Source organism: Gambusia affinis, linkage group LG05 (assembly GCF_019740435.1).
Source record: "Gambusia affinis linkage group LG05, SWU_Gaff_1.0, whole genome shotgun sequence".
Taxonomy (NCBI): Eukaryota; Metazoa; Chordata; class Actinopteri; order Cyprinodontiformes; family Poeciliidae; genus Gambusia; species Gambusia affinis.
Genome location: NC_057872.1, coordinates 20,761,961 through 20,777,623, shown reverse-complemented (window position 1 = coordinate 20,777,623; position 15,663 = coordinate 20,761,961). Strand labels below are relative to the sequence as shown.

The following is a 15,663-nucleotide window of genomic DNA, read 5'->3' as shown; positions in this document are numbered from 1 at the left end:
TATATATATATATATATATATATATATATATATATATATATATATATATATATATATATATATATATAATGCACACTTTTCAGATATATTAAGAATGTTGAAATGAATGTCTGACATAAATTTATGCTGACCTATGACATAAAATCAAATTTAAATGTATTCAATTTCGTGATTGTAACATAACAGATGTGAGTAGAAGCATCAATACTTTTTGGGAATATTGTCAAAAAACAAAAATCACCAAATGTAAAGTTTTTATTTACAAAATAAATTTCTTCATAAAGAACTAAACAGCATTTTATTCATGTAATTTATTTTGTCCATCCAAAAAAATATATCTTTAAGAAAATAATCAATAACTTACAAGTAACAGAAATATGGCACCGTCTAGTGGCCAAACTGTCATAGTTTCTAGAAACCCTGTTTCTTTCAAAATTATTCACTATTTTGTATTAGTATATCATAACAAATCCTAATTAAATATATTTAAGATTGTGATAGCAACAAGACAAAATGTCAGACAAGTAACTGTACATTTCAAAGAACTCTTCTGTAAAGAGGTAAACAGGATCTCTTAAAAATGGCAAAGATGACAATAATTTCATGAAGTTGCAGTTCTGATTGAATTGTGTAACTTTAGTTGTTTTTTTTTACTGGGAAATGCTTAAGAAATACATGTCATTACTCATCCTCTGGTTTTAAGATATGGCAGTTATATTATGAGTAATTTCAAGAAAGACTAACATTTTAGAAATTTCATTACTTAAACATTTACAAATCAACCCCATCAAAAATGTTTCATTAGAGTTAATATTCATCCAGGCTTTATAACCTTTTACTATTGAACTACCAGCTGGCATTAACAACAAAATTAAAAAGCATTTATATGAAACAAATAATGCTTTTCTAATCAGTTATAGTTTCAAACCTTAAAGTAAAACTCTTAATTTCACAAAATATCAATTGTCTGGTTTTAAATTTATATTAAAATAGCAGAAATAAGCATTATATCTGTGGAGATAAAGAAATATACAGACTATCTCAGGTCTTACAAATAATTTATTACATCTAGGGTGTGTAAAAAAAGGTAACTTACCCCTTGGCTGTAATGTATTTTTAGCTTTGAATACAACAGACGTGTAGGTAACGTCCTCCTCTTCCGCCATCACTACAAACTTCTTAGAAATATCAGAGTTTTTATGACCTGTACACAGATTCTCCACTGCAGCCAGAGGTCATTTTGCAGAAGCAGTTCTATCTCACAGCTCTTACGTGTTCAACTTCTGCTTTTCCTATGGGATGTCATTTGCATTTATGTCACAGCTAAAAATTAGCTCAGACATTGAATGGGATGTTTATGTGGTATGAAAAGGATAAATAAATAAAACATGGTTACACAAATATTGTGTGTGACAGACAAAACGTGTTATAACGGTATGGAATAATCAAATTAGATCCTCTATCACTTCCATTTCTGTCTTTATGAATGACAGTGAGACAGTAAATTTACCATAAATCCACACAGACATTATAATTACCTTCTTAATTAGCAATTGTATTTGCCTCTTTATTAAGAATTTAGTTAATTATTAAATGTCATATTAAATGTTAATATGTACAAAAAACCAAAAGTTATAGTTTGGATATTTTGCCTCCAGAGTAAAAGACAAAGTTATTCAAGAACTAAAACTTCTGATATTCACGATATTCTGATGTTCGCTTTATTTTGGTGCTGTTCATATAATATGAGAATGAAACTGTACTAATACCAGAATAAAGACCTAATGATGCAAGATAGAGTGGGAACATAATCGCAATAAAATTAAGATAATGTCGTAGACTCCACAGTGTGTTAGCAACTTCTGCACAAGCTTCTGCACTTCTATCTATCTGTAACTTGTTAAAGCTTAGCGAATACACAAAAACATTGATCTACAGCAGAAACCTGAATCAACTCAGGAGAACATGATAAAGAGAAAGTGTTCCTTCCAAAGGAATGTCCTGTAATATAGACACATTATGATCATCTTTGTGCAGCTTAAGAATAAATTAAAACTTCACAGATTTTAATGAGCAAAGTGACATAAAAAATGTCAAGAGGCAAGTGACATTGTATTCTGTAAGATCTCTTTGAACAAGCAACTGCATCTAAATACATAGATCCAAGAAAGTTAATCACAAAATAGGCTGCCCTTAGAGTAACATAAAATCCCTTGAAAAACTATAATTAATGAAAATTTAAGGAAACATAAAACTGAGTCATGCTGTCTGTTATATTTTTGTCATGCATCTGTTAATAATCTGTAAAAGCTGAACGTGAAACAACTCAAACTCCAAACTTTTCCATAATTACAATTAATGTGTTCCACTTAAACCTTCTGGTTAGGCTATGATTTTAAATTTCTACATATGTAAATAATAAATATGAGAAGCAGAAAAAAATCTAACTTTAAATCTTAAGTTTTGATTTTGTTGCAAAAACACCAGAGCTTTCAATTACAAACTTTTTACACTTTTAACTTATTTGAATGTAGGGCTTTCCAGATAACTTCTCTCAATCTGAATCCTTGATGTTTTAAACAGATAATGCCTTCTTCTCACAGATCCATGCGTTCTTGTCACTACATCTCACTGTATTCCAACCTCGGCCTTTAAGAGAAGTTACACAGTAGCCATCAGTGGCTATTTGCTGCTGTATCCAGATTCTAAGAAAAAAAAATCTGTTAGATTAAGGCTGATGGATTTGATTTATACAAAGTTTAAGAAACAATGTGTGTCTCACTGATTGGTCAGATCACTTCCATCGGTCCATTTCCATTTCCCCTCTACAGCTTTGAGACCAATCCAGTATCCATTAATGCCACTTGAATCATGACTGATTGTATTAACATAATCCTGAGAACAACATAAAATCAGACAAAAGTTAACCTTTACATGACTCTCTGCTTTTATGTTCACTGAATATTAAGCATCCAGAATTATTAGAGGTAAGTTTTCTTTTTTTTTTCTTTTTTTTTTTTAAATCATTGTACATTTTAATCTACTAAAGCTGTTCCACAGTTCTTCAATTACCTTTTCAGCCTGATCATACACAACCGTGAGATCTGATTTTTTGCTTCTGCACTCTTCTAGTGCACCTTCCCAGGTTTTCTGATTAGGGGGGTCAACATATGCATAACAGCTGGAAAGGTTGTAATTCCAGCCATTCTGGCAAGAAGTGCAACTTCTCCCTTAAATAAAAATATTCCATTAATAAATCTTTACATAATATCATTATTATTTTTAAAACATGATAATGTAGTTCAGCACAAACTGTTTGTCTAAAATATAGCTTACCATTATTTGTTTTAGGACAGTATTCATCAATGCTCCACTGAGCTCGACTGACATTGAGCTCATTCCGGTTTTCCTCATTGTTTTTTATTATTTCTGTGAGGTTTTTACTTTGTTCCTTCAGCTCCTCATTAAGTGACGTCAGGTTGTGGTTCTCTGCTGTCAGTGTGGTGATGTTGTTTTGTAAGACCATGGAAACCGAAGTCAGGTTGGCATTGACTGAACTGAGATTGTTGTTGAGGTCAGTCAGGTTTTGGATTTTTTCCTTTTGGGTTGATATCAGCTGGATCAGCTCATTTGGAGTGCTCTCATAAACTGTTGTAACTAAAAAATGAAAATTGCTTCATTAAAAAAAAACTATTTTAGAGTTGAATCTTGCTTTCTACTCAGTTTAAATATAAACAACCTTTTAAAAAAGATAAATATGACATATCTATCATAAAGGTGAGACTCTTTAGAGGTAAGACCCTCATCTTTAAATTATTCGCCAATAAGAACCAATAATCCAGCTAAATGAAATAGACGATTCAGCACCATTAAATTATTTTTGTTCAAGAGCGAACTCTTATAAACTAACAAAGTTATAAGAAAGACCATATCAAATATACAGAAGTTATATTCATGGCCTTTTAGTTTTGTATACTTACAATAAACACAGATTCCAATGACACTCAGCACCAAAATGACACACAGAGTCCCAAAGCAGCAACACAGCTGCTGATAGCGACGAAATCTTTCTGCCGCTTTGTCTGGCAGAAATCCTACAGAGATTAAAACAACAAAGATGAACTTAAATCCTTTCTGCGTCTTTCTGTAGCTGGAGATAAAGTATTTTTACTTTATTACCAAAAAGAAAAACTCCACTCTCTAATACTAATAAATAGCCTGTACTTGCAATTGCACTTTATCCAGCCAAGAGAGCTCTAAAGCGGGGCTATACATTCACCATTATGCCACAGCTGCCCTGGGGCTAAATGACAGGAGCAAGGCTGCCATAAAATCTGAAGGCAAAGCAGGTGAAGTGTCTTGTCCAAGAAAACAATGACTGACATGGATTTGAAGCAACAGCGAAAAAACCATAGTGTTGGATCATGATTGCTTTTAAACTTTGAATGCAAAAAAGCATTAACAACTTGGATTATTAAAGCTTAAAATTATTTTCATTAAGATTTTTTTTTGATTTCAGAGAAATCTCTCAAAGTCAGTGTAAAAGAACACATTGTCCTCTCTTTTATCTTCAAACAATGGAAACATCAAAAAAGAATTCAAATATTAGCTAACCAGCATTTTACATGTTTCCACGTGGTATTAATTTGTCCTTAATTGGGGCAAATAATGAGAACTTTAATATTATATATCTTTCTTTTTTGTAAACTTACCCTTTGTGTCAAGAGTTTGCTGAACACTTTCATTCTGGTTCTCCACTTCAGCATCGCCAACTGCTTCAGCTGAAAAGGTTGAAATTTTAAGTTGCTTTACAAGAACTTTCTAAGGCTCGTTATGGTTCAACTTAAAAATCTTTACTGTTTCATACTTACCCTCTTTATTCACCTTTACTTCGTCATATACAGTCTCTTCCTCATTTTTACCTGAAAGAGCAGTGAGTTTAAAAACATTTAATCAAACATATGTAATGTACAGAAATATTTCATTCTCTGCTATTTTGTCTTTTAATAAAATAACCTGTCAAAATATACATTGCAACACAATTTAGGAAATGTATGTCATAGTTTCCCCAATCACACAAATGCAGAACTGGGTCATGTACTGAAAGCAACACATTAAAAATAATCAGCACAACTAAAACACTAAATAATCAATATTTCTAATATGCTAATCAATTTATTTTAAGGTCAAAAACATTTTGGATAAGTGCTCAAGAAATTCACATTGAAGTGGAACTTTGATTATATTGATAATTTTCTGATTGTGGATGAGGGGATATCTGATATCTTGACCAAGATCAACATTTTGAAAAAAGAAAGGCTTTTTTGTTTGATAAAAAATATTGTATACTTAATTTACTGCTTAACTGATAAAATAGAATGGAATAGATACAGTAGAATGACCTTTTTTTGCCACAATGGGAAAATTCAGGACTACCACCAGCAGAATGTCATAATAAACAGAAAAAATAGGAATAACAGACTCTACAGTTAGCACAAACCTAAACCATAGAAGAAAACTGTACAGGTATTAAATATATTCAGATCAAAATAAATGTGCAATAGAACATTGCCATTTAAAAAAAAAGTACAACATGTGACTGTGTGCATAGATCTGAGTTTGTCGGGAGCTGTGATGCTCAGAAAGTCTAACAACTGCTCTCCAGTTCAGGAACAGATTTATTTTAGCACAAGTTCTTCTGTCTCTCATTTAAACCGGGTAAGGAGATCATGCTCAGACAGAGCTAGTCTTCCTGATGAACATAACTGCTACCGCTTAGCTGTAAGTAAACATACCTCCACCATAGGCGATGGATGATGTCACCACAGAGTTAAAAAAGTTCTCTATATAATTTTGGGAGATGTTACATTTTCAAAAATAATTTCCTTGACCTGTGAGTACTTTGGACTCATGTGGCAAAAGGTCTGAACACCCCTGGCATACGGAAAGATGCAGACTGAGATAAACTGTTGGAGAATTATGCTTAATTTATGCAGAATCAGACGAACTTACCTTGTGATTGGGGCTTCTTCTTAGTTTTGACGACCACTGAAACATAGCTCACCTCTTCCTCTGCCATATTTACAGCCTTAATGTTGATCTCGATTTGACTCGTAGACTCAAATGAGAAGAGGAAGCTGTTTCCTCTCTTGGTGTTTCATTTTATTGCTCTTGATTTGCGTACTTCTGCTTTTTTATTTGGATCAATGCCTAAATCAACTAAACTTTGGCCAGCGTTTATTTGTTTTAATGGCGCTTTGCTTTTCTTCTTTGTTGTAAAGAACAAATCTAATGTAGCATGAAAAAATGAAGGAACACTGAAATATTAACTTATTTATAAAAGGTATTACAGTTCAAAATGGTGGCAGTTGGAAGTTACAGAGCTTTAAGGTTTATGCTGGATCAATCAATCCATCAGTGTTTCTTACTCAGTTGGTCACAGTTTTTAGCTTTTAGGTAAATTACAAAAAGAATAAGGGTAATGTCCAGTTTTTAGTGACTTTCTCATAAACATTTAGGGCCACGTTTAGATGTTGGAGTGCTGCAACTGCTTTTGTTAGGTGCTGCATTGTTTTGAATATGTAAATTTAAATGAATGAATTAGTCCAACAATCATGGATGTTGGACTAATTACTGTCCAACTGTCCAACATGATCCATGATCATCTTATATGATCATGGATCATATAAGATGACACTGCAACGCACCATTCGTCCTTTTCCTCCGCTCATCTTAACCAGCCACATTTCTTGAATATTTCACTTTGGTTGGTACTTTAGATTACTTTTGTTTATTGTTTTAGGCATAAAGTTCCCCCAAAAGTTACACATAGCTCATTTTCTGTAAACTAAATCCAATGTAAACTAAAATCTGGTAAATAAATCACTGTAAAATCATACAACCGAGTCTTATGGCTGCTTGAGGTTTGACAAAGAGGCATAATCTTCATGTTGTGTTCTAGACAGACCATAATACCACTGTGCTAGTGAACTTCGTCTCAGGCTTGTGTACTTCTTTTATTTTCTTTCTGTAACGTTTTAAAGCTACAGTAATATGAAAAGGCAATAATATGATCTACACCAGAAACCTGCATCTATTCAAGGGAACATGATAACTTAAAGATTCACTTCCAAATTCAGATTGTTTGCTTTAATATGAAGAGATTTATTGGAGTTCTTAATCAAAATCAGGCATCACAAATGTTTGATAAGCTATTTGATAGAAAAAAATGGAAGATATTTTTTTATTTTCATATTTAAAAATAACAATTGTGTTGTTCTGTGTAATAGATTGCATAAAATAACTTCTGTAATAGATATTTACATAAATTATCTTAACTATTGAAGAAAGATTCACAGGCAGCGGGAATCATAAGTCATGCTGAAGTCATGACTTTAGGAAGTTCCTTCAAAAACCATCAGTAAAAACTTCAGCCATCGTAAAACTCATTTTGTCTGGCTTTTGAATCTGTTGAAAAACTTTAAATTTACAACTTGACAAATCATCAGAAAAACATTTGAAACTTGTAAAGCCTTTTAAAAGGGGCTTTTAAAAAGGCTAAACCAGAAAATTGCTTATGTCTTAAATAAGGTTTTCCAAACCGCTTCTCAAAAACCTCAACATTTCATGTTTAAACAGATAAAGCCTTCTTCTCACAGATCCAGCCGTTTCTTTCGGTACAGTTCACTGATTTCCATTCTCGTTTCTGGAGAGAAGTTACACATTGACCGTCAGTGTCAGGCTGTTGTATCCAGGCTCTAAGGAAAAACATCAGTTAAATCAAGACTGATTGATATATTTTATACGAAGCTTAATAAACAATGTGTTTCTCACTGATTGGTCAGATCATTTCCATCCATCCATTTCCATTTCCCTCCTTCAACACTGAGACCAATCCAGAACCCTTTCATTTTACCCTCGTTATCCTTCCAGCTAGAGTCATCAACAAACGTCTGTGGAGAATGAGATAAAAAGGATAATATATTTCCTTAATTTCCATGACTAACAGTTGGTGTTGAAAATATATTTGTAATTCATATAAACAGTTTCTGAATCTGCTTTTACCTTTTCTTCTTGATTTCCAATAACAGTCAGATCTGAACTCTTTCCTTTGCAGTCTTCTCGTGCTTCTTCCCAGGTTTTCTGTTTCTTAGGTTCAGGATTATTAACTGCATAGCAGCTGGACTGAGAGTGAATCCAGCCTTTTGGACAAGAACTACACCGTCTCACTGAAACAACAGAAATCAACCAATAAATATTTGGACTGATCAGTATCATTATAATTAGGTATAATCTTTTACCATAAGGAAATCTGAACATACCACTCCCATTTTCTTTGGGACAGTATTCATCAATGATATGCAGAGTTTGATTGAGTTTCTGCTTTTTACAAGTTTTTATTTCTTCTCCGAGAGTTTTCATTTTTGTCTGCAAGTCGTGGTTCTTTTGAACTTGACTAATTTCTGCTGTCAGGTTGTGTTGTTGTTGTGTCAGGTTTTGAACCTGGATGTTGAATTTGTTGTTGAGGTTTGTCATGTTGTAAATTTCATCTGGCAGGAAAATTTGTTTGTCTTTTGGTTGTTTCAGCTCAGGTTTATCTCTCTTGTCAAGAGATACAACTGCAAAACATCAACATATTCCAGGTAGTGATAATATAGAATAAATACATAGACAAGATATAAAGATATTTAAGGAACAAAATCCTATATAACAAAAACAACAGAAACTTTTTCAGTTTTAGTTGGTTTTTGAAACATTCCAATTTCTATTTTCCATGACTTTAATTTTGAAGGTTCTTCCATAATCTCCATGGAAGTAAACATCAAAAGTTTCTAATATCTTCCTGTCTCAGTCTTAAAAATGATTTTTACATACTTACAGTAGACACTGACTCCAATAATGGCCACCACCAAAATCACACATAGACTCCCAAAACAATAAACCAACTTCTGATACAAGCAACATCTTTTTGCTTCTTTGTCTGACGAAGGTCCTGCAGAGACCAAACGGAAAATATGGGACATTTTCATTTGGACCAAACTACAGCAAGTTAAACCTTGTTTGTTTGCATTGTTTTATATTGATACCGATACCTTTTCATCTTAAAATGTTACAAAAATATTGTCATCGTTTAGCAAAGAAAGATGGTGGAGAGAAGAGTTTTAGTTTTTTAGATAGTGAGTCTTAAAGCCTGTGAAACAAACATAGTAAACAAGTTACTGAGAGGGACGGTGGGCTTGAGATGGGTTGCTACTAGTATTATAGGCAAAGTTACCAAACTAAATTTAAACTTTTCATTCAAATAAGATGATGTCTACACAGCAACAGAATATGCTAAAAATATAAGAAATATATCTACAACTGAGGGCAACTTTATGTTTCTGAAAACAAAACACAATGCTCTAAAAATGTAGACATAGTGTAAACAATTCTTTGGCTATGAAATAAGTAAAAAAAAACGAAAAAAAAAACCTTACAAATGAAATTACCAGAAGTCTTGGAGATCTGTTTATTAAAATAAAGGATGTGTAAGAATGATGGCTTGAAAACTAAAAATTAAGGCATAAGGCATGCTTTTTTTTGGTATTTATTTTACAATAATTGTCTTATGCAAACATATAAAGACAAGTACATCCTTGTCCCAGATCACATTTTACAACTAATTAACATCTTATTTTTGCAGTTCTTCATTTGAAACATTTGACCTACTATAAATATACATGCTATTTGATCCTGACTCTGGTTTAAAACGTTTTTTGCAATAATGTTTGCTTGCATGGACTCATTCCTTTGTCCAGAGTTGGTTTTAATATTTTGTTACTGATTCATATATTTGGTCAATCAAATCCTTGTAATACAAATGAACACATTAGGTGAAAGAGTGAGCTTTCGGCTGAGTAGTAAAGAGCACATCAACTGGTTTACTCATTTTTCTAAAACATTTCAGATATTTTCAGTCATTTGAACTACATTATTATTCAACATGTCTGAGATTCAACAGTGTCATAATTATGTGAATTTTCTTGGGAGGAAACTATTTGATGAGCTTAGTTATGTTTCAATATATACAATATAGAAGAAAAATAACTGAATACATGATCTTTAAATTGTTCAGTATCAGAGAAGGGATCCGAAAAATGTTATTCCATGAACAGGTACAGCAGTCAAACACCTGAAGTCATGCTGGGAGACGTTTTGGATTCGTTGAGTCACATTATGTCGCAGTGACCAGTCAGTATCATGCAGTGATCTACATAAACTAGAGAGCTTTTTCACTCAGAAAATTTCCAAGTTGTTTGAAGACTTTAATTGAGGATTATAACAAGTCTGTTAAAACATGTGACCAAAGAATCCTATGTTTAGAGTACTCCTGATTACTGCAGACTGCACTTCATCACAATTTGGTAACACTGCTTACAGAACAGTCCTGCTTAGATATCTGCAAAGGCTGCTTTTGGACAGCCAAATGAATGCAGAAACAGTAACTATGACCATCTTTGAATAGTTTTTGAGCTAAGCCATCTTCAGTAAATCTTTTCAGCATTCAAATCTGTATTTAGAGTCTTTGAGACATAATCAGAGCTCTTAGGACAAATGTTAATGTCATATTCATTGAAATTTAGCAACAGTCCTACAGTGCTGCTTTTGGAATTGGATCATTTAAACATTAGATCCAAATGTATATGTAACCAAAACTTACACCTTTTACTGGTGTTGTTAAAGTTAACTGTGCCTGTCAGAGAGGAGTTTACACATGCAATGATTATTTTAGCATTTAATAAGTTTTTTTCAATTGCTTACCATTTGTGTCAGATGTTTGTAGAGACGATTTGTTTGGTTTCTTCATTTCACTATACAATACTTCTTCCATTTCTTTAGCTAGGAGAATACAGAGCAAATGTCTATTTGTTTCACAATACATTCTTGAAAGCATTTAAATTCATTGTTTAATGATCATATTTGCTTGAAACTGAAAGTATCTGTCAGCGTCTTTTCTTCTGCCAGTCTACTGTAACTGTAACAGACTGAGTAAAGTTAAAATACCAGCAAACTGACAAAGAGCTGATCGTTAGTGAAAAAAGGAAAGTGTCTTTCACAGGAAATAAAGCAAGACATTTCTGATGTTGCACTTTATCACAATTTAAGACAATTCAAGGCCTGGTGAACTACGCTGTGTTGATTTAATCTCTTGAAACCTACAGAGATGGCAAAAGTTGTAAGAATGAATAATTTTACATTCATGTTTACAATAAAATAAATAAGAAGATACTTTGATATATGTATCTTTTGGCTGATAATAAAGTATTCACACCCATCACATCACAAACCCCAGAGCATTGCAACACCTACTCACATCTCTAGAAGTGAGTGGATACACACTGCGGTTATGGCAGTCAGATGTAACACATTTAATGCATTTAATGGATGAAGTAGTGTTTAGACTAGACCTAAAAACTTGGTAAATAATCATTGTAAATTGGATTTCCAAGGACTTGGAGGAGCTTTAAAGCCTGTAAAGCTCAAACTGTTGTAATTTCTTTAACAGAATTTCATTAAACACCAAACATAATTCTCACTTTTTAGTTACTAGTTTAGTGTTTAGGTTTGGGTTGTTATGAGATATACAAATGTACTGCACTTGTAATATTAGACCATAAAGTAAAAGTACAAGCGAAACTAAGTCGTCATAAGAACTAATGAAAACAGGACACATCAGTGATCAGAGATATGAAGTGATTATTGACTGTTTGAATATGTAATCTTTATTGTTTAGAAATGATGTTATTGTAATGGCCGCCACTGCAAGGCTGAAGATACACCTTTATTTATTATCTGTGCATGTTTTGTAAAATCTATTCTCTAAAAACAATTTCAAGGATAATCTGATCAGTCACTCTTTGAAACTTAGCACCAGTTCTACAGGCTGCTTTCGGAATTGGACCACATAAGCATCAAATCCAAATGTCAAACTTTCTTTTGTTTCAATGAATGAAGTTTATTCTGAAATCTAAGTGTTTTCAATTTCTTTCTTTAAATACCATAAGACTATGATGTCTGCTGAAAACACTTATCTGACCTTGAACTTCCTTCCATATTTCATTTGTTCGAGTGTTCATGCTATGAACTAATGTTTTAGGTTAACCTCAGATGAGCTTCTAAATGTTACATAATGTCATGTTGGTTTGCTGTTTGAGAAAAAATTAAAAACGGGTTGGTCAAGGGTGTCAGTTTCCATGGCAACAATAATTACTTCCTTTCTGATGAGAGTTTATCTGAACTGAAACTTGCAACCTTTGTGGAATGTTAGAGCTAACTGAGTCTGTTGTAGCTGAGTAGATGCATACAAGATTTTATTGATGCATTTACTTATTTTTCATTTACTTACCCTCTGTGACAGTCGTTTTCCGAGCTGCTTGGGTTGGCTTCACATCATCATACACAACTTCTTCTTCTTTTTTAGCTGAAAAGGTTCAAATGTTTGTGACATGATTAATTTTCTAAATTAAATCAATTGTGAAATATTTTAGCTTGAACTTGAAAGCATATCTTTAGACTGGGAGACAAATTAAAATATCAGCAAATTGACACAGAGCTGATCTTTCATAAAAAAGGAAAAGTGTCTCAGTAAATAAAGAAAAAAATAATCTGATGCTGCACTTTATCATCTGCAGCACACAGAGTAGAAGTCTTTGACCTTTCTTTTTGCCCAACCTCACATCAGACATTTCCAGTTTACAGTTACACTGATACACTTACATCCAGGGGGTGAGACAGTTTTTTGTATCTGTATGGCTTGTTACGCTCCGCAAGTGAAGCATTCAGACCCATCACACCACAAACTCCACAGAGTGCTGCAAGAGCTACCCACAGCTCCAGAAATGGGTGGATACACACTGAGGGTTTAGGGAGAGTCTGAGTCAGATCTTGAGTTTTCTGTGTTGCCAGGAAATTGATCATTTCCTGGCAACAGAAATGCCAAGAATTGGCATTTCTGTTACCATGTGCACATTTTTTAATAAACATCCTGTGCGATGAGTTTATTGGACATGCCACTGTATCTGGAAAGCAAAATAAATAAATAAATAAATAAATAAATAAATAAATAAATAAATAAATAAATAAATAAATAAATAAATAAATAAATAAATAAATAAATAAATAAATAAAACAGACAAAAAAACTGTTCTATGACCCAATTGAATACATGACTGATGCATTTCTTTCAAATAAACATCAGCCCTGCTCCGTGTTTGAGATTTTGGTCACCTCTTTGGATATGTTTGACACCCCGGGGGGTCTTGGCTGCTCTCTTTTGCTCTCCTCTTTTGCACCTCTCAGGTTTTCTGTTGGAATTCGGCCTGAAAATTAAGATGATCATGGAAGAAAGCTGACTGCAGGCCTGGTGAACTAGGCTGTGTTGGTTTAATAACTTGATTTTGATCATTTTTTAAAAACATTCTCATTTAAAATATCTTGATATTCCAAATACCTCATTTTGCTGAGATTTTTGTTGTTATCAATTTGTTTTTCAGAGACGAAACAAGCTGATAACAAATCCTCCACCTACCTTTATTGGGTATTAGGTGCTTTCCTATGTATTCACCCTTTTTTTGCACCAGACTTGCCTAAACAGTTTGGCTTCTCTTATTCAACTAAAGCAGTTCTAGTTAAAGCCCTGGCAGTGTTAAACTATTTTCATCCATTTACATTTGACATGACACAACAGAAAACATGCCTTCAATGCAATGCTGACATGCAGATAGTTGCGAATGTTTGCTGTGTAGACACTTAAGATGCCCCACTTTGACTCAGTCATCATCCAGTTTTATTTGTCAGTTTCTCTTACTTTACACTATTTTACAAAAGTTGTAAATATAGATAAGCTTAGGAGGAAAGTTATGTTTTTAATATTTCCTTACTTTTAAGGATTAACACATGAATGGCACATTCATTTATCTTTCCCACTTTATGAGAAATTAGTCCCTGTGTCTTGTTATATCTATACACTAAGGAGCTTGTGCTGCAGTATGGAGTTAATATTCTCAGGTCCAGTTTTGATTCACATATTGCTATTTTTGTCCTTAAATCTTATTAGTTACAAAGCATTTTTGTTAGATGAGGATAAATTTTCATTCTCTTGCAGCATATATTACTTTATGTACAAAAAAAGAAAAAAGAACCCAGTTACCTGTTTCATAAAAAAAGAAAAAAAGAAAAAGAAATTCCTAGTAGACAAACCAACAAGAAAAGCAGACATTTAATTACACTTTTTCAACCATAATCAGCGTCTAATAAGATTTCCTGGTCAGTTAAACTTCTTGTTTTACACATTGTGTTAAAACATTATATAGAATCTTAATTAAATGTTAGAAACAATTAAAATCTATTAAGTGGTTTTATCTACAAAGTTCCTAGAGGAACCAAATTTTTACTTGAGACTTTCTCAGTCAGCAGCATTAATCGTAAGATGTTAGTCAAAGGATTATTAAAAAACGTAAACATAAAACTCACCTCTTGCTGGTCTCTTGTTTTTGAAAACAACAGAAGCGTACTGGACATTGTTGTCTGCCATCTCTAAGGTCTTGCTGTTAAAGTTCGTTGTCTGCAAGAGGAGAGTAAATCATGAGGAAAAGAGCAGTGTTCATGAGAAGTGGACGTTTGCTTTCACTCACAAGTCTATTTAAAGCTCCTACAATTTTGAACTTCTGCTTTTTTAAGTAATCGGTATTAATCACTCATGTAGAAAAAATATTCACACCACAAAGAGCTTTAGTATCATGTAAAACATTCAGAATTCGGTGAATGCATTCCCTACACAATTCACTATATTAAATTGCGATACTGTTTAAATACATTTTATCTTTTCCAATTTCAAGGGAGGAAGAGATTAATTACACTGTTCTCCATTTTTAGAAAGCTTCACACATAAAAGTCACACCATCCTACAGTTGGTTAAACCCTAGGAGTGGCTGTTCTTTGTTGACCAAATCTTGATCTTTAACTCTAACTTACTGAGATCCATCCAGCATCTTTTACTTTCCTTCTCAACCCAAATAGTGCCAATAATATACTTCTAAAATGATACATTTACTTCACATACACCATCAACAGTTTGTTGAAAATATATGTGTAATTGATATAAAAAGTTTTCTATTTCTGTCCTTACCTTGTGTCCTTAGCAACAGCAAGATCTCCTCCATCTTCTTTGCAGAATTCTTGTGCTTTTTCTTAGGATCTTAAATTTCCAGACTCAGTATTATAAATTAGATATCATTTGTTGTCTAAGGAAAACTATTAACTCTGATAAGGACCATAGTGTCTCTCTGAAACAACAGAGATAAACTAAAGCTACTTTCACACTGCAGCCTGAAGTGACCCAATTCCAATTTTTCATCAAATCGGATTTTTTGGTCGTTCACATTTCTAATTATATCCGACTTGTTTGTGACCTCCAGTGTGAACTGCAAATGCACTGAAAGTGTTCGGCAAGTGCAGTAGAGGGCGCAATAACGTCACAGATAGAAAGCATGCTCAGTTTTTTGCCAACCGCCATAAAAAAAAAAAAAAAAAAAAAAAAAAAAAAAAAGTACTGCTCAGTGTTTGCGGAAGTAAACGTGGATGATAATGGAGCATATCTTGAAATTGTTAATCGACCAGATCCAG

The 15,663-nt window shown here is 33.0% G+C and overlaps 2 protein-coding genes across 3 annotated transcripts; both read right to left on the bottom strand.

Annotated features, from left to right (window-relative positions):
- Positions 1 to 2,165: 2,165 nt before the first annotated feature.
- On the bottom strand, positions 2,166 to 6,079 carry LOC122830598 (CD209 antigen-like protein B). The gene is made up of 8 exons (XM_044116067.1): positions 6,013 to 6,079; positions 4,872 to 4,922; positions 4,713 to 4,781; positions 3,981 to 4,094; positions 3,337 to 3,657; positions 3,073 to 3,230; positions 2,783 to 2,895; positions 2,166 to 2,705 (listed from the first exon to the last, which is right to left on the bottom strand). Exons 1-8 carry the CDS (start codon positions 6,077 to 6,079, stop codon positions 2,576 to 2,578), a joined length of 1,023 nt encoding a protein of 340 aa, XP_043972002.1. The 3' UTR covers positions 2,166 to 2,575.
- Positions 6,080 to 7,143: 1,064 nt separating this feature from the next.
- On the bottom strand, positions 7,144 to 14,633 carry LOC122830597 (killer cell lectin-like receptor subfamily B member 1A). Of its 2 annotated transcripts, XM_044116065.1 has the most exons (8): positions 14,512 to 14,633; positions 12,386 to 12,460; positions 10,801 to 10,878; positions 8,879 to 8,992; positions 8,322 to 8,618; positions 8,065 to 8,228; positions 7,834 to 7,952; positions 7,144 to 7,757 (listed from the first exon to the last, which is right to left on the bottom strand). In XM_044116065.1, the coding sequence occupies exons 1-8, from the start codon at positions 14,570 to 14,572 to the stop codon at positions 7,631 to 7,633; spliced, it is 1,035 nt and encodes a 344-aa protein (XP_043972000.1). In that variant the 5' UTR covers positions 14,573 to 14,633; the 3' UTR covers positions 7,144 to 7,630. The 2 variants fall into 2 exon arrangements, with proteins under 2 accessions (XP_043972000.1, XP_043972001.1); XM_044116066.1 differs by lacking the exon at positions 8,322 to 8,618 and having other exon boundaries at positions 7,154 to 7,757.
- Between the last annotated feature and the right edge of the window lie 1,030 nt (positions 14,634 to 15,663).

What these genes read in the sequence shown, in the direction of transcription:
- LOC122830598 (XM_044116067.1), bottom strand. Translation starts at nt 6,079, where the DNA reads ATGGCAGAGGAAGAGGTGAGCTATGTTTCAGTGGTCGTCAAAACTAAG. An exon ending in CATTGGAATCTGTGTTTATT is followed by an intron (nt 3,658 to 3,980) that starts GTAAGTATACAA and finishes TTCATTTTTTAG; the next exon opens with TTACAACAGTTTATGAGAGC. An exon ending in TGTATGATCAGGCTGAAAAG is followed by an intron (nt 2,896 to 3,072) that starts GTAATTGAAGAA and finishes TGTTGTTCTCAG; the next exon opens with GATTATGTTAATACAATCAG.
- LOC122830597 (XM_044116065.1), bottom strand. Translation starts at nt 14,572, where the DNA reads ATGGCAGACAACAATGTCCAGTACGCTTCTGTTGTTTTCAAAAACAAG. An exon ending in AAACAAGAGACCAGCAAGAG is followed by an intron (nt 12,461 to 14,511) that starts GTGAGTTTTATG and finishes GAACCTTTTCAG; the next exon opens with CTAAAAAAGAAGAAGAAGTT. An exon ending in TTGGAAATCAAGAAGAAAAG is followed by an intron (nt 7,953 to 8,064) that starts GTAAAAGCAGAT and finishes CATTCTCCACAG; the next exon opens with ACGTTTGTTGATGACTCTAG.